This window comes from Somniosus microcephalus, chromosome 5, assembly GCF_052327205.1.
Source record: "Somniosus microcephalus isolate GS21.2 chromosome 5, FLI_Smic_1.0, whole genome shotgun sequence".
Lineage (NCBI taxonomy): Eukaryota > Metazoa > Chordata > Chondrichthyes > Squaliformes > Somniosidae > Somniosus > Somniosus microcephalus.
Genome location: NC_140991.1, coordinates 317,997,675 through 318,023,850, shown reverse-complemented (window position 1 = coordinate 318,023,850; position 26,176 = coordinate 317,997,675). Strand labels below are relative to the sequence as shown.

At 47.9% G+C, this 26,176-nt stretch overlaps 1 protein-coding gene across 3 annotated transcripts in view; it reads left to right on the top strand.

Moving 5' to 3' along the window:
• lars2 (leucyl-tRNA synthetase 2, mitochondrial) overlaps nucleotides 1-25,081 on the top strand; it is a 144,061-nt gene extending 118,980 nt beyond the window's left edge. For 2 of the 3 annotated variants that reach the window (XM_085989298.1, XM_085989297.1), the window contains exons 19-21: nucleotides 2,121-2,232; nucleotides 16,894-17,021; nucleotides 24,384-25,081. In XM_085989298.1, coding sequence (XP_085845424.1) covers nucleotides 2,121-2,232; nucleotides 16,894-17,021; nucleotides 24,384-24,563 — 420 coding nt within the window. In that variant the 3' untranslated portion in view covers nucleotides 24,564-25,081. The remainder of the gene's footprint in view (nucleotides 1-2,120; nucleotides 2,233-16,893; nucleotides 17,022-24,383) is intronic. The other variant, XM_085989299.1, reaches the window with a different exon arrangement.
• Nucleotides 25,082-26,176: the final 1,095 nt, after the last annotated feature.

Here is a 26,176-nt window from a genome sequence, read left to right as displayed (position 1 = left end):
CCTGCCATCCCAGGAATCAATCTCGTGAACCTTCGTTGCACTCCCTCTATGGCAAGTATATCCTTCATTAGGTAAGGAGACCAAAATTGTTCACAGTACTCCAGGTGTGGTCTCACCAAGGCCCTATATAATTGGAGTAAGACTTCTTTACTCCTGTACTCAAATCCTCTTGTAATGAAGGCCAGCATACCATTTGCCTTCCTAATGGCTTGCTGCACCTGCACATTCACTTTCAGTGACTCATGTACAAGGACACCCAGGTATATCTCTCTATCTACTCTGTCCAGACCCCTCATGATTTTGAACACCTCTATTAAATCTCCTCTCAACCTTCTCTGCTCTAAGGAGAACAACCCCAGTTTCTCCAGTCTATCCACGTAACTGAAGTCCCTCATCCCCTGGAATCATTCTTGTAAATCTAAGGCCTCTCTAAGGCTTTCACATCCTTCCTAAAGTGCGCTGCCCAGAATTGGACACAATACTCCAGTTGGGGCCGAACCAGTGTTTTATAAAGGTTCATCATAACTTCCTTGCTCTTGTACTCTATGCCTCTATTCATGAAGCCCAGGATCCCGTAAGATTTTTTAACTGCTTTCTCAACCTGCCCTGCCACCTTCAACAATTTGTGCACATATACCCCCAGGTCTCTCTGTTCATGCGCCCCCCTCTAGGATTGTACCCTTTAGTTTATATTTCCTCTCTTCATTCTTTCTACCAAAATGTATCACTTCGCAGTTTTCTGCGTTAAGTTTCATCTGCCACGTGTCCACCCATTCCGCCAGCCTGTCTATGTCCTCTTGAAGTCTATCACTATCCTCCTCACTGTTCACTATACTTCCAAGTTTTGTGTCATCTGCAAATTTTCAAATTGTGCCCTGTACACCCACATCCAAGTCATTAATATATATCAAGAAAAGCAGTGGTCCTAGAACCGACCCCTGGGGAACACCACTGTGTACCTTCCTCCAGTCCGAAAAACAACCGTTCACCACTGCTCTCTGTTTCCTGTCACTTAGTCAATTTCGTATCCATGCTGCCACTGTCCCTTTTATTCCATGGGCTTCAACTTTGCCGGCAAGCCTATTGTGTGGCACTTTTTCGAACACCTTTTTGAAATCCATGTACACCACATCAACGATATTGTCCTCATCAACCATCTCTGTTACCTCATGAAAGAACTCGATCAAGTTGGTTAAACATGATTTGCCATCAACAAATCCGTGCTGGCTTTCCTTAATTAATCCACACTTATCCAATGACTGTTAATGTTGTCCCTGATTATTGTTTCTAAAAGCTCCCCCACTACCGAGGTTAAGCTGACTGGCCTGTAGTTGCTGGGTTTATCGTTACAACCTTTTTTGAACAAGAGTGTAACATTTGCAATTCTCCAGTCCTCTGGCACCATCCCCGTTTCTAAGGAGGATTGGAAGATTATGGCCAGTACCTCCGCGATTTCCACCTTAACCTCCTTCAGCGTCCTAGGATGCATCCCATCTGGTCCTGGTCACTTATCTACTTTAAGTACAGCCAGTACTTAATGTAATAAAAACAGAAAATGCTGGAAATACTCAGCAGGCCAGGCAGCATCTGTGGAGAGAGAAACAGAATTAACATTTCAGGTCGATGAACTTTCATCAGAACTGGAAAAAGTTAGAGATTTAAAAGGTTTTAAGCAAGGGCAGGGGTAGGGAAAGGGGGGAGGGGAGGAGCGAACAAAAGGGAAGGTCTGTGATAGGGTGGAAGGCGGGAGAGATTAAATGACAAAAGGGATGATGGGGCGAGGCAAGAGGAGATGGTAATGGGACAAGTAAAGAAACAAAAGATGGGTCTAGAGGAGCTGTAAATGGGAATGTTATGCCTCTAGCCTTTTCCAGTTCTGATGAAAGGTCATCGACCTGAAACATTAACTCTGTTTCTCTCTCCACGGACGCTGCCTGGCCCGCTGAGTGTTTCCAGCATTCTCTGCTTTTATTTCAGATTTCCAGCAGCCGCTGTATTTTGCTCTTCACTTGCTAATGTGTGTTGTTCACAGCAGGTCACATGTTGGGTTCTCGTTAGGAAATTGGCTTTGCACAGTTACTAAAGATTTTATTGTTTTTCTCTTTCTCCCTTTACTTCAGCAAGCGAGTTCGCGAGTGGTACTGCACAGTGCTGAATATGAAGATGCTCTGGCTACTTTGTGTATTATGACAGCTCCCATGGTTCCATACCTAGCATCGGAGATGTGGAAAGGTAAAAGTTAAAAAGGGCAATTACTATTTTTTTTTAAATAGTGTCACATTTACCAAAGGAATTTGTGCTCCCAATCCTTCAATGCAATATTAAATTCATCACGTCGTTGTTTTGTATGACGGGAAAAGCGTATAATGGGATGTCTAGTTTGGCTCTCCATTCGATGGCCTCCTGGGATGCCGAGTGGAGAAATGAGGTGCCTCCCGCCACAGATCTCAGTGGGCAGGTTGATGTGATGTGTTCCATGGTCTGGGACTCATGGCCACAGTCGCACTTCGGGCCGTCCCTCATCTTCCACTGGTGGAGCCGGTGGCCGCACCGCCCGTGCCCCGTGCGGATTGGGTTGAGCGCCGCCCACTGTCTCCGAGGGAGGTCGGAGCCAGGGACCTCTGCTGTTGGGCCAGTGATGAGGTGTTGGCTCTTTATGTTGCACACATCCCACGATTCCGTCCATCTGGGACGATACCAGCTGCATGAATATTGGCGGCTGTTTCTCAGAATGGCCAGTGCGATTTTACGCGCTTTCGCGGTGCGTCTTTCAAGTCTTCGTGAATAGGAAAGTCGATGTTGCCCGTGGTTTTTTCCATCTGACGTCGCGACGAATGGCAGGCGGGGCAATGTGGGACAGCACCGGGAGCCACTCAGTTGGAGTGGTCTTGCACACCCCTGACACCGTCCTCATGGCGGCGTTTAGCTGCACGCATCCATAAGCCAACAGGCAGCTCTCGTGCCATCAGCAGCAGCAGATTCGGTTTCTTATGGGTCTTGAGTGCCGCCAGGCTTGCTGCGTCTACATCTGCTCGGCACCTGATGCTAAACACTGCTGTGTGTAAATGTGGAAGAGCAGCACCAGCGGGCCAGTATAGCACCGCTCGCCTTTACTGGTGTTGCAATGTAAAATTGCCTATTCGTAGCCTAAACTAAACTAGAAAACCCCAGATTATTATGTAGAGTTCTGTGTGCCTAATTCTAGACTTGTTGGGCTTAAGGGCCTTTTCCCATTCCCACACGTTGCAGCAACTCATGCTGAGGTATGTTCATTAGTGGTTATGGTTTTCGAATATCTTATTGAACTCCTCATGTGAGAGCTAAGACATCAAAAAGTTCTTCAACCATGGGCTATCCTTGCTCCAGATGTCCACACATGAATTCCAGGAGCTGATTAGCAAACAACAACAGGGACCCTGGATGTGTCTCTTTTTCTTTCCCTCCTTTGTCCTAACTCCGGGTCAGTTGCAGTGTTGTCTGCTCTCACCTTGACTTGACTCAACTCAACAATTCGATTTAACCGAACCACAAAAGAGCACTTCCTGCCGGGCTAGTACATCTTCATGTTCTTGTTTTCTGCAACAGCCAGCCGTGGCTCAGTGGGTAGCACTCTCTCAACTTGAGTCAGAAGGTTGTGGGTTCAAGTCCCACTCCAGAGACTTGAGCATAAAAATCTAGGCTGATACTCCAGTGCAGTGCTGAGGGAGCACCGCACTGTCGGAGGAGCAGTACTGAGGGAGCGCTGCACTGTCGGAGGGGCAGTACTGAGGGAGCGCTGCGCTGTTGGAGGGGCAGTACTGAGGGAGCGCCGCACTGTCGGAGGGGCAGTACTGAGGGAGCGCTGCACTGTCGGAGGGGCAGTACTGAGGGAGCGCCGCACTGTTGGAGGGGCAGTACTGAAGGAGTGCTGCACTGTCGGAGGTGCCGTCTTTTGGATAAGACGTTAAACTCTCCGGTGGACATAAGATCCCACGGCACTATTTCGAAGAAGAGCAGTGGAGTTCTTCCCGGTGTCCTGGGGCCAATATTTATCTCTCAAATTTATCATCACTAAAAACAGATTATCTGGTCATTATCACACTGCTGTTTGTGGGAGCTTGCTGTGTGCAAATTGGCTGCCGCGTTTCCTACATTACAACAGTGACTACACTTCACAAAGTACTTCATTTCTTTCTCTCTCTCTCTTCCTCCTTTACTTTTTCTTCCTTCCTTCCTTCCTCCCTCTCTTCCTTCCTTTCTCTCCCGTTTCTTTCCAATTTAATATCAAATTACATTATGTTTGTGAACTGGGTTAAAATTGCCCAAACTATTTCACGCCAGACCCTTGCAGTCAACAGAGAAATTAGACTTTTGTAACTTCTGACCAGGTCGGTTTTGAACCCAGCTCCCAGAAACAAAACCAACGTTACTAGCCCCGAGCTGTGTGCCTATTATTGCAGGCTTGCTGTGAAAATCAACAGATATAACTGGCATAACTAGATGGACCATCACTTATTTGTATTTGAAAGTTTAGGATTCGTAGAGGTCAAAGCTAACTTTTAAGAATATTTGCGTGGTAGTCAGTAGTCGAAGGATCCTGAGAAGAAGGCGGGGTAGCATTTGACTGGTGTCTAAAGAGACTAATCCTATTGATAATGTTATGGAGTGACTGCATTTTAAAAGGATCCCCTTACGTGATACTATCCCGATGCACTGTTTCCTGAACAAAACACAATGTTTAGGACTCCAAAGGGGAACCATGTAATCATAAATGCAGTGTTGAGTGGTGGAGCGTAAGAATTTAAACAAATGTACAATATTGATGTGATCTATAGGTTAGCACTTAACTTTTGCATTTCCTTCTTTCTGAAAAGTGCAGAAACTAATTAGTGATTAAACCCCAAGTTTGTCATACTTCAATGTTATTTGAATACCAATTCCTTGAGCTTTAGTCATCATTTTATTCAAAATAGCATGTGGCAAAGAAACCAAGATTGGACGGTAGGGAAAGTGACAAGGAAGAGACTCAAAGCTGAAAAGAATGAGGAGCCTTGAGCCTCCGAGATTTCCTAGCATAAATACAGTAACTACTAAACCTTTAGCAGTATCAACAGTACCACACGTGAGCTGTAGCGTTCGAAATAATCGACTACAGTCATCACACAGTCTTTATAATCGTCTTGTGTCCAGCATGTACCTGTACTGTCGCACCTGTCTCGGTGTCACATGGGATGTATCCAAAGCATCACCTGTACACAGGGTAAGAAATGGTGATTGGCTCAAAACAATGGTGTGTGTTAACCATGTGAATTGGCTCAAATAGACCCCCAAAAAATGGTTGTACTCACAATACAGGTAGAACATATGGCCATACGGCCCCTCAAGCCTGCTCCGCCATTCAATAAGATCATGGTTGATCTTTGACCTCAACTCCACTTTCCCGCCCGATCTCCATATCCCTTGAGTATTGCGTCCAGTTCTGGTCACCACACTTTAGGAAGGATGTGAAGGCCCTTGAGAGGGTGCAGAGGAGATTTACCAGAATGGTTCCAGGGATGGGGGATCTTGGCTACAAGGACAGGTTGGAGAAGCTGGATTTGTTTTCATTAGAGCAAAGGAGGTTGCGGGGTGATTTGATAGAGGTGTACAAGATTATGACGGGTTTGGATAGGCTAGACGGGGAAAGGCTGTTCCCACTAGTTGATGGTACAAGGACTAGGGGACACAGTTTTGGGCAGGAGATACAGGGGGGATGTGAGGAAAAACTTTTTTACGCAGCGAGTGGTGAGGACCTGGAACTCGCTGCCGACGGAAGTGGTGGAAGCGGAGACACTCGATGTTTTCAAGGGGAGACTGGATAGGCACTTGAGGGAAATAAACTTGCAGGGCTACGGGGATAGAGCGGGGGAATGGGACTGACTGGATTGCTCTACAGAGAGCCGGCATGGACTCGATGGGCCGAATGGCGGCCTCCTGTGCCGTTATGACTCTATGGGGGAAAAATTCAGTTGTTTGCGCCTCCCGTTAGCGCCTTAAGAGGGCGCTAATGGGGCGCAAAGCAACTAGCGCCCGGGCGCGGCGATGTTTGCACCACTCGTGAAATTAACTAGACATTTTGCGGCGGCGCTAAACACTACTACCATGATCTCCTGCGCCGGCAGATCGTGACGTCAGTCGAGTGCACAACACCCTGGTAGTGCCCCGGACCGGATATTGAGTGGCGCCCCCTGCCTTACCGCCTGCCGCGAGCAACGACAGGTTGAGGGGAGCATTTTGCAGTCAGGAAGGGACTGGGGGAGCGCTATTTAAAGGTGACCGCTTCCTGCCTTTTTTTGTTGGTGACATTTTTGCACCACGCATTCTGAGAGAGAGAGAGAGAGAGAGACTTCTGGAGAGATTCAACGCTGTGTGAAGGAGTTTTGGGTACTGAGCAGCACTTTGCAGGTTTAATTTGATTTGCCCTTCCTTGTATCGATTTAGAAGAGACTGTGGGGGCTGCACTCTGAGCTCTTTCCCTGGGTCTCTCCATTGTTCTTTCCAGCAGATTTGATGTACAGGTCTCTCCAGGCCGAGATTCAAGGCTGCAATGAGCAGGATGTGGATGGAGAACAAGATCAACCCTCCCCTTTAAGATAAAAACAGAAAATGCTGGAGAAACTCAGCAGGTCAAGCAGCATCTGTGAAGAGAGAAACAGAGTTAACGTTTCAGGTCGATGACCATTCATCAGAACTCCCCTTTAAGAACTGGCCGGTGCCAGTGTGTCTGTGTTCCATTGCTGACTGACATCACATGAGCTTCGCCAGCACTCTGAGGTAGCGCCTCGCTCCTTGGCCTTTGCGCCTTAAGACAGATATGAAGCGCCTGATTTAGCGCTCCAATCACCTCCAGGGGCGATAAAAGCCAAATTTGCTGTCGGAGGCGATAATTAGCGCCAGGCGCTAAACTTTGCACCCGGCCGATAATGGCGTCCCAAACGGGGCGATACTGAATTTTTCCCCCCATGACCCTTGATTTCTCTAGAATCCAAAAATCTGTCTATTTCAGCCTTGAATATATTCAACGATTCAGCACCCACAGCCCTCTGGGGTAGAGAATTCCAAAGATTCACAACCCTCTGAGTGAAGAAATTCCTCCTCATCTCAGTCTTAAATGGCCGACCCCTTATCCTGAGACTATGCCCCCTAGTTCTAGACTCTCCAGCCAGGGGGAAACAACCTCTCAGCATCTACCCTGTCAATCCCCCTCAGAATCTGATATGTTTCAATGAGATCACCTCTCATTCTTCTAAACTCCAGAGAGTCTCGGCCCAATCTACTCAATCTCTCCTCATAGGACAACCCTCTCACCCCAGGGATCAATCTAGTGAACCTTCGTTGCACCGCCTCTAAGGCAAGCTTCCAAACAGTAATGAGCAAACACTACCAAATCACCCGGTCAAATTATTCACCTATTTCAAACCTCGCAATCTAGAACCAGGGAATAGAGGGTTACGCTGATAGTTAGATGAGGAAAGACGGGAGGAGGCTCAAGTGGAGCATAAACACCGGCATGGACTGGTTGGGCCGAATGGTCTGTTTCTGCGTCGTATATCCGATGTAATCCTGTGTATAACTGGGGGAAAGAAGAAAGGTTCATGGGAGAGTGGAGGGAAGAATGAATACTTGAATTCTGAGCGAATCTACAATGGAAGGTCGAGCAAATAAAAACATTATAATGTAAGTAACAGAATAAAAAGTTTGGTGGAGCAAAGTTACTTGCACCCTAAGCAAATATTGTGTTGTGTGGCTACATAATATAATTATATCTTTAGCCCTATTAGAACACTAGTTTGGCCCCAGCTGGAGTGGACACACTTTTTAGGAAGGACGTGAAGGCTTTGGAGAGGATATAGAAGAAATTTACTAGAATGGCTCCAGCAAGTGGTGAGGATCTGGAATACGCTGCCTGAGAGGGTGATGGAGGCAGATTCAATCGTGGCTTTCAATAGGGAATTGGAGAAGTACCTGAAGGAAAAACATTTGCAGAGCTCCGGGGAAAGGGCGGGGCAGTGGGACTAGCTGAAGTGCTCCTGCAGAGAGCCGGCACGGGCTCGACGGGCCGAATGGCGGCCTCCTGTGCTGTAACCATTCTATGCGGGAATACAGTTACGTGGATAGACTGGAAAAGCTGGGGTTGTTCTCCTTGGAGCAGGGAAGGCTAAGAGGAGATTTGATAGAGGTGTGTAAAATCATGAAGTGTTCGGATAAAGTAAATAAGGAGAGGCTGTTGCCAGTGGCTGAGGGGTCGATAACCAGAGGGCACAGATTTAAGGTGATTGGCAAAAGAACTTTTTTTTACACCACGAGTGGTGAGGATTTGGAATGCGCTGCCTGATAGGGCGGTGGATACAGATTCAATAGGAGCCTTCAAAAGGGAATTGGATAAATACTCGAAGGAGAAAAAATTGCAGGGATGTGGGGAAAGAGTGGGGGAGTGGGACTGACTGGATTGCTCTTCGAAAGAGCCGGCGCAGACTCGATGGGCCGAATGGCCTCCTTCTGTGCTGTACTATTCTAGGATTCTATTAGTGAGGAGTGTAATATTTTTATCTTGTCAGTCTCTAATCTATTGTCTCAGTAAGCTTGCTGCATTCCAGTGATCATCTGGTATAAAATAATTTTAGTGTTTATTTTTTTCATGCATTCTTTCCGCCCTGCTTGGTAGACGACTGTAATCGGAGCCCATCTAGAAGTATTGTCTTCCTTTGCTGACTGCTTGGGGCAAAGTTCGAGTTGCAGCAAGTCATCCTCTCTTTCTCAATTACTGTCTTGTGTCATTTCCCTTCTTTATTATTTCTGAAGTCGGAGCACGCAGAGAGATAAGTTCCATCGATCACGAGTTCCCCATCACCCAAACTCTCGGGTTATTTGTCTGAAACCAAATTAGCACAAGTGGAAAAGTTGAACGCTGCGTGACTGAAATCCCACAGGAGGCACAGATAGACCCTCCTCTAGCTGCCGGAAATCCCCAAATCCATATTGAAGGAGCTGCACACACCACTAGTATCACTAAAGCTACTTATTTGCTGCAGAAAATGATGACCTTAAACCATCTGTATTTTTGTTTACAGTAGTTGGTCGAGCGACTATTTCGTTGACCTGATCTCCTCCTCTTCTGGAGGCTGCCAGGGTTGACTCGGCTCTTGTTGCTGCCAGCCGGTCCCACCGTGCGTTTGCTGTAATAATCCTACAATTTTTATTACCCAGCAAAAAAAAAAATCACCATTTGTTAATTTACTGATGAAATGAATCTCGTTCGAGAATCGTAGAATCTTACAGCACAGAAGGAGGCCATTGGGCCCGTCGTGCCTGTGCCGGCTCTTTGAAAGAGCTCTCCAGTTAGTCTCCCTCCCCCCTCGCTCTTTCCCCGTAGCCCTGCAAAATAGTCCTCTTCAGGAACGTGTCCAATTGCCTTTTGAAGTTGGAATGGAAGCTGATTCCACCGCCCTTTCATACCGCAATTCCGTGGGTACCATTTAGTTTTAAAAGGCTTAGTTGGCTGAAAATTAAAGGGCACATCTTTTAATCTTTAGCCTTTAATGATTTATGAATGGTAATGTTGTTGAGTGGGATGGAATGACTCTCGCAAATGCTGTGGACTGTTTTGTCCACACTAAGGGTTAGAAAGTTGCATCCTGAACATTAGATTTTTGAACTTGGCCCAGAAATTCAGGTCAGGGGCTTCCCGTGGGTGCAAGCCCCCGACCTGCACTTACCTAGCGCGCCGGCCGTTGAGCAGTGGGCCCGGGTGGGATTCCGATCCTGGGCCTCCTCCAGCTGCCGACGCGCAGTGCTTGCGTATCCCAGGGGCGCAGTTAGTTCGAAGCGTCCCCTGGGATCACGTGGGCCATGGAGAGCCAATCGTAGCAGGGAATCTGTATTCATAGATTTGACAGGAAGACCTGTCAAATCTATGAAAACCATTCAGCCCCAAAACATAACTAAAACTTCAAATAATTTTTTTTTTAAATCACATTTTTAAAATAACTATAAATGACATAAAATAACTATTTTAAACAATAATTTAAATTTTTGAAAAAGTTAATTACAGTTTTTAACAGGGCTAAAAATAAACTTACCTTTAAAGTATTAAAAAATAATAAACCTGTGGAAAAAATCTTTTAATTTACCTTAATTCACTACTTACCTTGTTAAAAGCAGGCCTTGCGACTGCTTTTTAAAAGCGTAGCTGCTGGAGACTTACCCTCCCGGAGAAACCTGCAAAAAACACGTAAGTTCCAGGCGCACGCGCTGCCTCTCCGGCGCACGCGTTCCACCTGTGAACCCCTTCCTTTAAGGGAACGGAAGTTCCGGTTTCCCGCGCATGCGCAGTGCATGCACGAAACCGGCACTTTCGTTGGGCCTACGCGTGAGTACCCAGCGTGTCCTCACCCGTGGGGACCTGAATTTCTGGGCCATTAAATGACATTACCAAGATACCCCCCATAGTCGCTTCAGCTGTCTTGTGTTTTTTTTAAAAATAAATCATTTTTTGATTTGGGTTTACTGTGGTCTGATTCTCCCTGTATGCTGGGACAGCTATACCTCTTGGAGGGCTATTCCACGGTGCAAGTCCTGGTGATGTTGGGGAGAATTGAGCTCAATAAAATAGATTTTAAAACAAAAACACTACTTTTAAGTTTTAAAAAAATGAACACTGATTTGACCGCCTGCTACCAAGACAATCAAATATCATTTTAGTTATGGCATAAAGAACAAGTCTCACTTAAGTAATGGCCCGAATTTGCGGTCAGCGGTGAAGCGAAGGCGCTCACCACTGGCCCCGAAGTACGCTCCGCACAAGGACCTCGCGATCTCTGTGTCGTGAGCTTCGGGTTTTCCAACCTTCAATTCAATTCAACAGAAGTTAACGGGATTCCCCTTGCTCGAGCTGCTGTGATGTCAACAGGCTGTCTAAGCAGCCAATCAAAAGGCAGAATTCTCATAGACATCAATCAGGGAAGTGAGTAAGCTCTTAAAATTCTAACTTTTTAAAATAGTTAGAGAGAGCAAAACAAAGATTGGAGCTCTCGCACGGGGAAAAGGACAAACCTGAAATAAAGATGAACAAACTTTTTTTTAATTAAATCTTTTTTCCCCAAAGGTTTCTTAATTATAATTTTTATTAAAATGGACAATTTTCACACTGCACCAAATTAAAATTAGTTTTCCAGGCCCTTAACCTTTGTTTAGCAGTCGATACACTGGTAAAACCCCAGTTACACCGAATCCCTTTGGGTCTAACTTTTAATGCGGTATTTAACAGCGTAGTTAGTGCGGAAGAGCCGAAGTTTGCGTCGGTTTCCCTGATTTACGAGATTTCACAGATTGCCGGCTCTTGGTGGGGTGGGGTGGCGGGGGGGGGACCAGACAGCGTAGCCAGTGTCGGAGCAGTGAATGACTGAACTTTGAGATTTTATGCATGCGCCAATTCTCTTCGCTCGATCATTTCTTTCCCCAGGAATGCGTCCAATTGCCTTTTCAAACCACTTATAATATTTGGGGGTTTCTACCGCAACAAGACTGGGGGACCCAATGAATGTGTCCAGAACTTTGTAGAAGCAACTGATTGTACAAGGTTGTGAAAAAATTCCTGAGAAAAAAAGACTCGAGCCTGTACTGTAGCCTCATGGCTGTGATACTGGACTAGTACCATAATCCAGTTCAAATCCGACCATGATCACCGTAAAAATCCGAATGGTTCACTAAGGTTCTAAAAATAATTAGGAGCAGGAGTCGACCATTCGGCCCCTCGAGCCTGCTCCGCCATCTAATAAGATCATGGCTGATCTTCGACCTCAACTCCACCTTCCCGCCCGATCCCCATATCCCTCGATTCCCCGAGAGTCCAAAAATCTATCGATCTCAGCCTTGAATATACCCAACGACTGAGCCTCCACAGCCCTCTGGGGTAGAGAATTCCAAAGATTCACCACCCTCCGAGTGAAAATTTCTCCTCATCTCAGTCCTAAATGGCCGAGCCCTTATCCTGAGACTGTGGCCCCTGGTTTCAGACTCTCCAGCCAGGGGGAATATCCATCCAGTCAATCCCTCTCTCTCTGCTGTGAGGACCTGCCATCCCCACCCACTCCGGTCAACACTATGTTGTTGACTCTCAATAACCCTTGGGGCAATAACACTACCTTGCCAGTGTTGCCCACATCCCGTGAACAAATTAAAAAAGAATCTGCCACTTGTGCAAATTTCCTATTGCGCCAGCACTATTTCAGGAAGTGGCTGTTCAATATAAAGGAGCCGTGTTGACATTATATAATCATTCAGATGAACATGTTTCTCCTTTAGAACATAACTCCTTTAGAGCAGGAGTCGGCCATTCGGCCCCTCGAGCCTGCTCCACCATTCAATAAGATCGTGGCCGATCTGATCTTGGCCTCAACTCCACTTTCCTGCCCACTCCCCATAACCCTTGACTCACTTGTTTTTCAAAAATCTGTCAATCTCCGCCTTCAATATATTCAATGACTCCGCCTCCACAGCTCTCTGGGGAAGAGAATTCCAAAGATTCACGACCCTCTGAGAGAAGAAATTCCTCCTCATCTCCGTTTTAAATGGGTGCCCCCTTATTCTGAGACTATGCCCCCTAGTTCTAGATTCCCCCACGAGGGGAAACATCCTCTCTGCATTTACCCTGCCAAGCCCCCTCTCCGTTTCTTACCGTTTCCATTTTACACAGCCGTACAGCTGAGCTCATTCTGGCCAGCAGTTCGATGTTCTTGCTTGAATCAAATCAAGTCCTCTTTCCTCTTTTGTCAGCTGTGGCTCAGTGGTTAGCCCTCTCTCCGCTGAGTCAGAAGGTTGTGGGCTCAAGTCCCACTCCAGAGACTTGAGCACAAAAATATAGGCTGACACTCCAGTGCAGTGCTGAGGGAGTGCAGCACTGTCGGAGGTGCCGTCTTTTGGATGAGACGCTCTCTCAGGTGGATGTAAAAGATCCCATGGCACAATTTCGCAGAAGAGCAGGGGAGTTCTCCCCGGTGTCCTGGGGCCAATATTTATCTCTCAATCAACATCACTAAAAATCAGATTACCTGGTCATTTATCTGTTTGTGGGAGCTTGCTATGCGCAAATTGACTGCCGCGTTTCCTGTGTTACGACAGTGACTACACTTCAAAAATAAAAGTACTTCATTGGCTGTAAAGCGCTTTAGGACGTCCTGAGCAAACTACCTAGGTATGAGCGGCGAGTTGGCTGAGGTAGGTTGGGAAACTAGATTAAAAGATATGACAGTAGAAAAGAAATGGCAAACATTTAAAGAAATAATTCATAATTCGCAACGACTATACATTCCCTTAAGGAATAAAAACATCACGGGGAAAAATGGTCCAACCGTGGCTAACAAGAGAAATTAACAAGAGAGCTACCTGGACTACACTTCCTCCCACCCCGCTTCCTGTAAGGACTCTATTCCATTCTCCCAGTTTCTCCGTCTCCGCCGCGTCTGTTCTGACGATGCCACCTTCCATACCAACGTGTCTTCCTTTTTCTTCAACCGAGGATTCCCCTCTACTGTGCTTGACACGGCCCTTGACCGTGTCCGTTCCATTTCCCGCACTTCTGCTCTCACCCCTTCCCCTCCCTCCCGGAACCACGATAGGGTTCCCCTTGTCCTCACCTTTCACCCCACCAGCCTCCACATTCAACAGATCATCCTCCGCCATTTCCGCCACCTCCAACGTGATCCCACCACCAAACACATCTTCCCCTCACCTCCCCTTTCAGCATTCCGAAGGGACCGCTCCCTCCGCGACACCCTGGTCCACTCCTCAATCACCCCTAACAGCCCTTCTCCTTCGCCTGGCACCTTCCCGTGATGCAACACCTGCCCTTTTACCTCCTCCCTTCCCACTGTCCAGGGCCCCAAACACCCCTTCCAGGTGAAACAGTGATTTACTTGTACTTCTTGCAATTTAATATACTGTATTCACTGCTCACGGTGCGGTCTCCTCTACATTGGGGAGACCAAACGCAGATTGGGCGACCGCTTTGCGGAACACCTCCGTTCAGTCCGTACGGGTCACCCTGAGCTTCCGGTCGCCTGTCACTTTAATTCTCCACTTCACTCCCACTCTGATCTCTCTGTCCTCGGCCTCTTACATTGTTCCAATGAAGCTCAACGTAAGCTCGAGGAACAGCACCTCATCTTTCGATTGGGCACTTTACAGCCTGCCGGACTCAACATTGAGTTCAACAATTTCAGATAATAATCCCTGCCCCCATCTTTCATGCAGTATGATTTTTGCCATTCCATGCTAGTATATTACTCCCAATTCTATGAGCCCTAATTTTGTTTAATAACCTCTTGTGTGGCATCTTATCAAATGCCTTCTGAATATCCAAATACACCACATCCACTGGTTCCCCCTTATCTATTCTGCTAGTTACAACCAGGTGTGGTCTCACCAGGGCCCTATATAATTGCAGTAAGATGTCTTTACTCTTATACTCAAATCCTCTTGTAATAAAGGCCAACATACCATTTGCTTTCCTAATTGCTTGCTATACCTGCATGTTAACTTTCAGTGATTCGTGTACAAGGACACCCAGGTCCCTCTGAACACCAACATTTCCCAATCTCTCACCGTTTAAAAAATACTCTGATTTTCTATTTTTCCTACCAAAGTGGATAACTTCACATTTCTCCACATTATATTCCATTTACCATGTTCTTGCCCACTCACTTAGCCTGTCTATATCCCCTTGAAGCCTCTTTGCATCCTCCTCACAACTTACATTCCCACCTAGCTTTGTATCATCAGCAAACTTGGATATATTACATTTGGTCCCCTCATCCAAATCATTGATGTAGATTGTGAATAGCTGAGGCCCAAGCACTGATCCTTGCAGTACCCCACTAGTTACAGTCTGCCAACCCGAAAATGACCCGCTTATTCCTACTCTTTGTTTTCTGTCCGTTAACCAATCTTCAATCCATGCTAGTATATTACCCCCAATCCCATGAGCCCTAATTTTGTTTAATAACCTCTTGTGTGGCATCTTATCAAATGCCTTCTGAATATCCAAATACACCACATCCACTGGTCACAGTCTCAGAATAAGGGGTCGGCCATTTAGGACTGAGATGATGAGAAATCTCTTCACTCAGGGGGTGATGAATCTTTGGAATTCTCTGCCCCAGAGGGCTGTGGAGGCTCAGTTGTTGACTATATTCAAGACAGGGATCGATAGATTTTTGAATATTAAGGGAATCAAGAGATATGGAGATCGGGCGGGAAAGTGGAGTTGAGGTCGATGATCAGCCATGATCTTATTGAGTGGCGGAGCAGGCTGGAGGGGCCGTGTGGCGGAGCGGGCTGGAGGGGCCGTGTGGCGGAGCGGGCTGGAGGGGCCGTGTGGCGGAGCGGGCTGGAGGGGCCGTGTGGCGGAGCGGGCTGGAGGGGCCGTGTGGCGGAGCGGGCTGGAGGGGCCGTGTGGCGGAGCGGGCTGGAGGGGCCGTGTGGCGGAGCGGGCTGGAGGGGCCGTGTGGCGGAGCGGGCTGGAGGGGCCGTGTGGCGGAGCGGGCTGGAGGGGCCGTGTGGCGGAGCGGGCTGGAGGGGCCGTGTGGCGGAGCGGGCTGGAGGGGCCGTGTGGCGGAGCGGGCTGGAGGGGCCGTGTGGCGGAGCGGGCTGGAGGGGCCGTGTGGCGGAGCGGGCTCGAGGGGCCGTGTGGCGGAGCGGGCTCGAGGGGCCGAATGGCCGACTCCTGCTCCTAATTCTTGTCCTGAGGGTGTGAAACGCACTGTAGAAATGCAAGTCTTTTCACCCCCTAAATTTGGCTGAGCCTGGATTGCAAATTGATGTTCGTGTTTTCCACAGATATATAAACCTAACCCTTGGATTAGTCAATGTTTACATGTCCCTGTCATCGCTATACTTGTGTGTGTAGTTTGGGTGCATCAAACAATGATATCGAAGTTTAACCTTTGATTGTTATTTGGAATTTCACTAACATTAACAGGATAAGGAAACACTGTTCCTTCCTGAAGCCGGGGGTCTGGCGTACTACCGTGATTCTGCCATTATGTTTGTATCACAATATTAAACAATAAAATCAGTTTTTTTCACAGTTTTGGTAAAAGAAAAGAAAGACTTGCATTTCTATAGCGCCTTTCACGACCACCGCACGTCCCAAAGCGCTTTACAGCCAATGAAGTACTTTTTGAAGTGTGGTCACTGTTGTAATAATGTAGGAAACGCGGGACCCAATTAGCGCACAGCAAGCTCTCACAAACAGCAATGTGATAATGACCAGATCATCTGCTTTTTAGTAATGTTGATTGAGGCATAAATATTGGCCCCAGGACACCGGGGAGAACTCCCCTGCTCTTCTTCAAAATGGTGCCATGGGATCTTTTACGTCCATCTGAGAGAGTAGACGGTTTAACGTCTCATCCGAAAAACGGCACCTCCGACAGTGCAGCACTCCCTCAGCACTGCACTGGAGCGTCAGCCTAGTATCAGTCAAGTCTCTGGAGTGGGACTTGAAGAGCCCTGGTTAACTTAGATTTATTATTTAGAGTAATTTCAATATTCAGAAAGCAAAATCAGTATTACAGCCACGCCATTCTGAGTCTGGCATGAGAGGATTTTTTGTATATTGTTGAGGGAGAACTATACTGTGATACTCTCATCTTATAGCTTGAAAACCCAGTCTGTGTTCACAAAGTGCACTGTGGTTTTCCAACTGGTACGGGGAAATTATTCTGCAACATGCACAATTTGGTGTGAAGAACTCCTCCCTCGTGACCGATAAACATTGCTTCCTTCAAGGCACCACCACCAGCTGCAAGTCATTTGGGAAACCACATTTTAATTTTTCCACTGATGTACAAATGAAAGTGTCCTTGTCTGTTACAGGTCTCTGCAGTGTCCAGAATAAGCTTGCCATTCAGTATCGGTGGGACGCAGATGTGCTGTTTCAACAGTGGCCAAGCCTGGACCCAAAGTATCTGCAGCAGCCGGACATCGTGCAAATGACCGTCAGGGTAAGAGCAGCAGAGGAGAACGGAGGATTAATCATGGTTACAACAACAACAGTTTGTATTTATCCAGCGCCTTTAACATAGTAAAATGTCCCAAAGAGCGATTATCAAACAAAATTTGACACCGAGCCACATAAGGAGAAATTAGGGCAGGTGACCAAAAACTTGGTCAAAGAGGTTGGTTTTAAGGAGCGTCTTAAAGGAGGAGAGAGAGGTGGAGAGGTTTACGGAGGGAATTCCAGAGCTTGGTGCCCAGGCAGCTGAAGGCACGGCCGCCAATGGTGGAGCGATTATATAATCGGGGATGCTCAAGAGGCCAGAATTAGAGGAGCGCAGATATCTCGGGGTGGGGGGGGCGGGGTTGTGGGGCTGGAGATGGTTAAAGAGATAGGGAAGGGCGAGGCCATGGAGGGATTTGAAAACAAGGATGAGAGTTTTAAAATTGAGGCGTTGCTTAACCGGGAGCCAGTGTAGGTCAGCGAGCACAGGGGGTGATGGGCGAACGGGACTTGGTGCGAGTTAGGACACAGGCAGCTGAGTTTTGGGCAACCTCAAGTTTACGTAGGGTAGAATGTGGGAGGCCAGCCAGGAGTGCGTTGGAATAGTCAAGTCTAGAGGTAACAAAGGCATGGATGAGGGTTTCAGCAGCGGATGAGCTGAGGCGCAGGGGCAGAGATGTTACCGAGGTGGAAATAGGCTGTCTTAGTTATGGCACGGATATGTGGTCGGAAACTCATTTCATGGTCAAATACGACACCAAGGTTGTGAACAGTCTGGTTCAGCTTCAGACAGTTGCTGGGGAGAGGGATGGAGTCGGTGGCTGGGGAACGGAGTTTGTGGCGGGGACCGAAGATGATGACTTCGGTCTTTAGTTGGAGGAAATTTCTACTCGTCTAGTACTGGATGTTGGACAAGCAGTCTGACAATTTAGAGACAGTGGAGGGGTCGCGAGAGGTGGTGGTGAGGTAGAGCTGGGTGTCGTCAGCGTACATGTGGAACCTGACGCTGTGTGAAGCAAGTCTTGCACATCGTGCACACTCGAGTATAAACCCTTCCTGCAGCGTTTCCTCTGTTGTACTTTTTCCATCCTGCTATGTTCACTATTCCCGTTATGCCTGTCTGACACATTCCAACTTTACTTCGTTCCCAAGGAGTCCTCCTGTCTGGGTCTCCAAGGTAGGTGGCGCTGTGTTCCACACTACCAGCTGCCTGATAGCGACTCAGTTTTGATTTCCACCCTCACCTCTGACCTGCTGCGAGTCAGACAAGACTACGTTCCTTGAACGTTTTTTCAAAAATATTAAAAGTTTTTAATAGCACATAACTAACTTCTGCTCACAGCAGCAGCTCCGCTTCTCTTGCTGCGGGAACAAGATTCCCTTTAGGATTTTCCCGCTGTGTAGGGAGCCCCCGCTAATTATCAGGGCCCCTGACTCAAATGATGGATTGAATAAAATTTGGCTCTTTCAAATCAACAAACTGGCAGGTGACGAGTTGCAGGAAGCAAGTGCGACACTTTAAATGACGTACATGTTAACACGCAAAATGTTTCGTATATTACTCGTCCGTCTCCAGTGGTATTGCACAAGGGGACTCGAGGCCAAGTGCAGTATTTGGGTCGAGTAGGGTTAGAGGGTGGGGTGATTATTGGACCCAGGAATGGAGGGGGAAGAGGAGAACCTAACATAAGAATTAGGAGCAGGAGACGGCCACTCGGCCCCTCGAGCCTGCTCCGCCATTCAATAAGATCATGGCTGATCTTCGACCTCAACTCCACTTTCCCGCCCGATCCCCATATCCCTCGATTCCCCTAGAGTCCAAAAATCTATCGATCTCAGCCTTGAATATACTCAACGATTCAGCATCCACAGCCCTCTGGGGCAGAGAATTCCAAAGATTCACAACCCTCTGAGTGAAGAAATTCCTCCTCATCTCAGTCCTAAATGGCCGACCCCTTATCCTGAGACTGTGACCCCTGGTTCTAGACTCTCCAGCCAGGGGAAACAACCTCTCAGCATCGACCCTGTCAATCCCCCTCAGAATCTTATATGTTTCAATTAGATCACCTCTCATTCTTCTAAACTCCATAGAGGATATGCTCAATCTCTCCTCATAGGCAAGTATATCCTTCCTTAAATAAGGAGACCAAAACTGTACTCCAGGTGTGGTCTCACCAAGGCCCTGTACAACTGTGGCCAGACTTCCTTACTCTTATACTCCAACCCCTTTGCAATAAGAAGGGGAATGAGAGAAGATAAAGGTGGACAGAGGGAGATAGCCCGTCTCCATCCTCCTATGTGAAAGGCAGGGAAACTACCTCGGCGGGCTGCCAGGTGGCAGAGTCTCTGAGTGAAGGGGGTAAGTGCCTGCCCTCCACGAAGCCCTGATGCCAGGGGAAGGTAGGGAGGTAGATTCTATTTTCCTCCCCACTCCCCCCCCCCCCCCCCTTCAGTTTTGTTCTCAATGGGGGCATGCGGTAACCCTACTCTACCCAAATTTTCCATTCCCCCTTCACAAACATCGCTCTTCTTGATGAGCACGGAAAGAACAAAAGGCTAGAATAATTGGACTCCCAAAAAAGTTACTGTTGTCATAAAACCTGTGTGTCTAACTCTAGAACGTTGCTCCTCCCACTTAATCAACGCACTTCAAAGCTGTGCCATCGTTGTACCAAAGTTTGACTTTCCACCTAACTCAGCCAGAGATGTGTCCTCGCTCACACAGATCTAAGAGGTCTCGGCTGCTTTTGGTGTTGTCGGATATTTCACACTGCAAGGGGTTGGGCTGACGTTAACCGGGTTAGCTGCCTCGAATCAAACAGGAATTTTCGGCTTTGTGCAGGTGGGCGGCACTTTGAAACGAACTTTGTCTCTTTAAAATGTGCAACTGGCTCTACATTCTACGCAAATCTGCTCTTCAGCATTGTTAGTGTGATTTTTGGATAAGATGTTCTAGCTTGAACATTTCAAAGGCTGCTCTCAAGCTAAAAGCAACCACCCCCACTCCCTTTGTTTAAAAAATAATAATGTTCACTGTCTCGGGTCCCTATCCTGTCTGCTTCTCGAGTGTTGTGCCTGGCTGGGAGCCTACATTCTGGTGGAGTTGTGTGTGACTATTATCTACGCATGTTTCAACTTGTCAGGGAATTTATACGTTCCCTTTTACTGTGAACCCTCAAAACTATTGAAAGTGGATAATGTTGTTCATTTGGAAACACACCTGACATTCCACGTCGTGGGTGTGAACCAGCCCTCAGACACCAGAATGTTGTTTTTTGTAAGTGACGTGTTCGCCCTGTGGCGGGATTCAGTGCCGCACAGGCCAGTGACTGCAAAGTATAATCAACTCTTTGCCACCCCTTACACTTTCAAATCTCACACTCCGGTGTATCAGACAGAAAGAAAGACAGACTTGCATTTATACAGCGCCTTTCACGACCACCGGATGTGCCAAAGCGCTTTAGTGGGAAACGCGGCAGCCAATGTTTCGCACAGCAAGCTCCCACAAACAGCAATGTAATCATGACCAGATAATCTGGTTTTAGTGATATTGGTTGAGGGATAAATATTGGCCCCGGGACACCAGGGATAACTCCCCTGCTCTTCTTCGAAATAGTGCCATGGGAACTTTTACGTCCACCCGAGAGAGCAGTTTAACGTCACATCTGAAAGACGGCACCTCCGGCAGTGCAACGCTCCCTCAGTACTGCACTGAGAGCCTAGATTTTTGTGCTCGTATCTGGAGTGGGGACTTGAACACACAACCTTCTGACTCGGAGGCAAGAGTTTATAATGAGCCATTGTAGGGGGTTTTGGTTTGGGGTTTGTGTCTGGCCAGTCAGTCGTGTCTGAGCTGCCCCAGCCCCGTGCGGTTCGAATCGCTTCCCCCTTTTTAGTTCTGAGCACCAGACTTATTTACGAGTAGCGATATAGACAAATGAGACCAGTGGTTTGTGCAAAGCAAAGAAAACCAATGTTTATTAAAATAGAGAAATAATTATTATACAGAGAAAATCACTATGGATGCAACACAATTACACTTAGCGGGGGAGGAGAAACGGACACATCGAGGGAAAATGACTAAAATGACAATTTTAGCAATCCCCTTAACTCCCACCCTTTACACCTATCTAGGTTGTCTTGTGATGGGCCAGAAAATTGATGCTCACCAGTCTAGGATGTTGAAACGCCTGCTCCGTGCCCTGTTGCCTGTCGATGTTTTTACGTTTTCACCGCCCCAGAGCAGAAATACCCCAGTAATTCAAATGTAACTGCGGGTGTCCTACTTCCCTGGACGGGCTCTTCGTCGACGATCCTCTCGCTGGGTTGATAATACGGCAGGGCACCGGAGGCAGGGCGGGAGAGAGAGAGAGAGAGAGAGAGATGGCTTCCCGAGGGACTAGTTATACCCCTCCTGGGAGTCCTTATCTCCCGCCAGATCAGCTTGTTCCTTTGTCTGACCTGGACGTGTTGAAGCTTATACAAAGGAAACTGATCTGGGCCCATCGACCTTGATGGCCGGTTAATCGGTTTTTGAACGTCTCATAAGTGTTTCCCTTTGTCCCATTGGTTTCGTGATGAGGCCATTCCAGCTTGAATGCCCAGTTGATCATTTGCAAACAGTATTGATGTCCTCTAACAAAGGTCTGAATGCAGCTATTACATATTGATTGACTGTGCAAACGGCCTTGATGGGTTTTAATCAGAGGCCCGAATGCCACTGGTTTGCTTCTCATGCATAAATGCAGAAGGTTTGTCTGCCTTCTAATTTCTGGAAAGTTCCTTCTTTGTCAGCCCAAACTGAAACTTACAGGCCTTGGCCATGAGGTTGACCGCAGCCATCTTCTGGAGCCCTGGATTTTAAACTCAGTCCAGCCAGGGTTTCTCCAATAAGCCAAAAGTAAATCTTCGGGGAAGACATGAAATTTGCGAATCCTTTCACCATGGCTCAATATAAACATAGGAACAGGAGGAGGCCATCCAGCATCTCGTGCCTGTTCCGCCATTCAGTGACATCACGGCTGATCTGTGACCTAACTCCATATACCCACCTTTGCCCCATAAATCCATATCAATGGATATCTATTCAATGCCAGACTTAAAGATGTAACGCAAACCCTGTCACCTCAGCCGCGCACACAGCCTCGTGCCTCCAGCCTCGCATTTTGTACTGCGCTAATGTTTGTGAAGTTTATGTGTCGGAGCAGAACTTGCCTTCAACTTGCTGTGGTTGCCTCGGGCTGCCGTTGTGGTGACATTATTGCGGCACTTGTCGCTCGTTCGTTCGCTCCCCTTGTTAGTTCTGTAGGTAAACGCATGTCCAGACCCGGAAGATCTAAATTCAATCCTCAACCTACGCCGAGTTAGCTGGTCACAGCCAGGGGGGCAGCGAGTTACCCGGATTGAGGGGAGGATTCGCACCAAGCCTGGTGTCCTCACTCCTGATAGTCGTGCTGACTCCTGCTGTGATCTGTGTGCATGGGTTGCATTGGCTCAGGGCAGGACCAGATTTGGTTGTGATTCCCCAAAGTTGAATAATCTGACGTTCATTGTCTTGATTCACAAATGAGGACTGGCACAGTAGCAGAGTTGGAACTGTCTTCCAGCGTGAAACAAGCATCAGATGGGGAGAAGATTGTGAGAGGGAGTGGGAAGAGAATCCGAATGTGTATAATATGTCTGTTTTGTTTGATAACGACAACAATGTCCCAACGCGTTTCACAGGAGCAATTATCAAATAAAATTTGACACCAAACCATATAAGGAGATATTAGGGCAGATGATCAAAGAGGTCAGTTTTAAGGAGCGTCTTAAAGGAGAAAAGAGAGGCGGAGAGGTTTAGGGAGGGAATTCCAGAGCTTAGGGCCCAGGCAGCTGAAGGCACGGCCGCCAATGGTGGAGCGATTAAAATCAGGGATGCTCCAGAGGCCAGAATTGGAGGAGCGCAGATATCTCGGGGTGGGTGGCGGGGTGGTGGCTGGAGGAGGTTTCGGAGATAGGGAGGGGTGAGGCCCTGGAGGGATTTGAAAACAAGGTTGAGAATTTTAAAATCGAGGCGTTGCTTAACCGGGAGCCAATGTCGGCCAGCGAGCACAGGAGAAGCGCCTTGGGACAGCTTACTACATTAAAGGTGCTGTATAAATGCAAGTTGTTGTTGCTCAACTGCAACATATAAGTGTGGTGGAGAACAGGATTTACTGTGGTGTTGTCGGAATCTGCGTGTAGTTTTAATAATAGAATGTACAGCTGCGGTGTCAGGAGAATTCAGGCGTCAGGGCGAGCATGACCTCAGAGGTCCCGTGGCCGCTGATTAACTCATAAATTCCATATCGCTGTCAACCTATCCTCCTGCAGATGACAAGTAAAGTTTCTGGACACCTGCAATGCAACAGATTAATGTGGGCTGGGCAGGAGGTTGGCCAAGGAACCCAGGAGCTCTGTTGGAGAAGCTCCGGAGACGACTTGAGGGGCTGCAGACAGATAAGCCGCATCGGAAAGGAGTACAATACCAAGACAAAAGCCAAACACTGCGGATGCTGGAAATCTGAGATATAATCAGAAAATGCTGGAAATACCCAGCGGGTCAGGCAGCGTCCGTGGAGAGAGAAACCGAGTCAACATTCTAGCATGATGACCTTTTGTCAGAACCGGGAAAAGTTGGAGATGTAACAGGTTTTAAGCAATTTCAGGAACAGGGAAAGGGGGGAGGGGAGGAAAGAACAAAGGGAAGGACTGTGATAGGGTGGAAGGCCGGAGAGATTAAATGACAAACAGGATGATGGTGCGAGGCAAAAGGAGATGGGAATGGGACAAGTAAAGAAACAAAAGATGGGTCTAGAAGACAGATCATAACTTCTGCCCCCATTTTTTCCAGATGGCAGCTGTTGATGATTCTGCTATTCCCATTTACACCTCTTCTAGACCCATCTTCTGTTTCTTTACTTGTCCCATTACCATCTCCTCTTGCCTCGCACCATCGTCTCTTTTGTCATTTAATCTCTCCCGCCTTCCACCCAATCACAGACCTTCCCTTTGTTCTTTCCTCCCCTCCCCCCTTTCCCCGTTCCTGAAATTGCTTAAAACCTGTTACATCTCTAACTTTAACCAGTTCTGACGAAGGGTCAGCGGCCTGAAACGTTAACTCTGTTTCTCTCTCCACAGATGCTGCCTGACCTGCTGAGTGTTTCCAGCATTTTCTGTTTTTAGTACAATACCAAGGGTATCGTTGGGGATCCGAGTTCAGTTGGCTGGTATTAGGAACCTGAGCATATAAGGTGATCAGATGTAAAACAAGTCAGTGACAAATGTTGCCCTGTTCAGCTATTCTGCCGCTCAGCTGTTTCCCCATCTCTCTCTCCCCCGACAGATCAACAATAAAGTCTGTGGCTCAGTGAGCATGCCGCAACAAGTGGTCAAGGACGCAGAGAGAGTGCAAGAGCTGATCCTTCAGAGTGAGCTGGGGATCAGGCAGCTACAGGGCCGAGCCATCAAGAAAGCCGTGCTGTCTCCCAGGACCGCCCTCATCAATTTTCTAGTGGAAGAGTAAAGAGGGACACGGCGCTGCTTACATCTGCAAAAATATTTTGTTGCCTTGGGCAAGTGCTTCAAAGTGAAGCCCAAAGATTCTCGCTGCAAGCATGAATGTAATCATTACTCGAAGCGATGAAAGGAGCCCCCAAGAGCTGTGCCCTGAGACTCCCGATGAGACGGAGCTCGTGGCCCGGGTTAGACTGTTGCTCCCTCCAGCTCTTTCCTCTGGTTTGCGAACCTCCAGTTAGAGTTGAGAGCCACAGGGCAGTGACGCGCTCCACTCTCTACGACGGAATGCCATTGACAATGACATTGATCATTCAATCCCCCAGACTATAGAGTGAAGGACGAGTGATGGAGACTGGCCGGCAGCGATGAAAAGGAGACTAAATAATGATATTGGGTTGTGAAATCAAAGCGTTTTAGCCCCATTGATCGGTGAAAAATTAGAGAAATTGTTTCCAGGCCAACATGCTCCAATTTTTATGTTCCAATCAATGTACAATTAATAAATTTCAGATTAAATGCAATAAAGTATTAGGAGTTCGTTTTAATACCAAAGTAATGGAATAATAATTGAGGGAATTTTACTAAAAATGCAATTTAATGCCATGATTGTTCATGCACAAGTAAGAAGGTAAGCAAAATAATTAGCTTGTTAAAAGGACCAAAACCTCTTGTCCATATCATAATTGCCTCAAACTATGTTGTTGTTTCGTGTGACGGGAGAAGCTTCTGATGGGCTGTCTAGTTTGGCTCTCCATTCGATGACCTCCCGAGATGCCGAGTGGAGAAATGAGGTGCCTCCCGCCACAGATCTCAGTGGGCAGGTTGATGTGATGTGTTCCATGGTCTGGGACTCAGGGCCACAGTCGCACTTCGGGTCGCCTCTCATCTTCCACTGGTGGAGCCGGTGGCCGCACCGTCCGTGCCCCGTGCGGATTGGGTTGAGCGCCGCCCGCTGTCTCCGAGGGAGGTCGGAGCCAGGGACCTCTGCTGTTGGGTCAGTGATGAGGTGTTGGTTCTGTATGTTGCACACGTCCTGCGATTCCATCCATCTGGGACAGCGGGTCGACACCAGCTGTGTGAATATTGGCTGCTGTTTCCCCAGAATGGCCGCCGCGATTTTAAGCGCTTTTGTGGTGGGTTTTCCAAGTTTTTGCAAATGGGGACAGGCGATGCTGCTCATGATTTTTTCCATCTGACGGGAGCGCGTTGCGGCGAATGGCGGGCGGGGCAATGAGGGACAGCACCGGGAGCCACTCCGCTGGAGCGGTCTTGACACCGTCCTCGTGGCGGCGTTTAGCTGCACGTCCACGCTCTTTGTGTGGCGGCTGCGGGGCCATGAGGCAGAGCAGCGTTCTGCAGCAGAGTAGACGAGGGCCACTGTTGTGGTGCGAGGTGTCCTGGCTGTGCTCCCCCAGTGACCTTCCAGGGAGGTCCTGGCCCAGGTTCACCCTGGTTTTTACTTTTTTGGCGGGTGTTGGTGCGATGAGGCCCATAGCCAAGAGTCCTGTCCAGGGTGACGCCCAGGTATTTTGGGTAGGGTTCATGGGTAAGTTGCTTTCTGCGGGAGGAAGCGTTCCCGGCAGCTAATGTCATCAAGAAGATGACCGAAGGCCCGAAAGC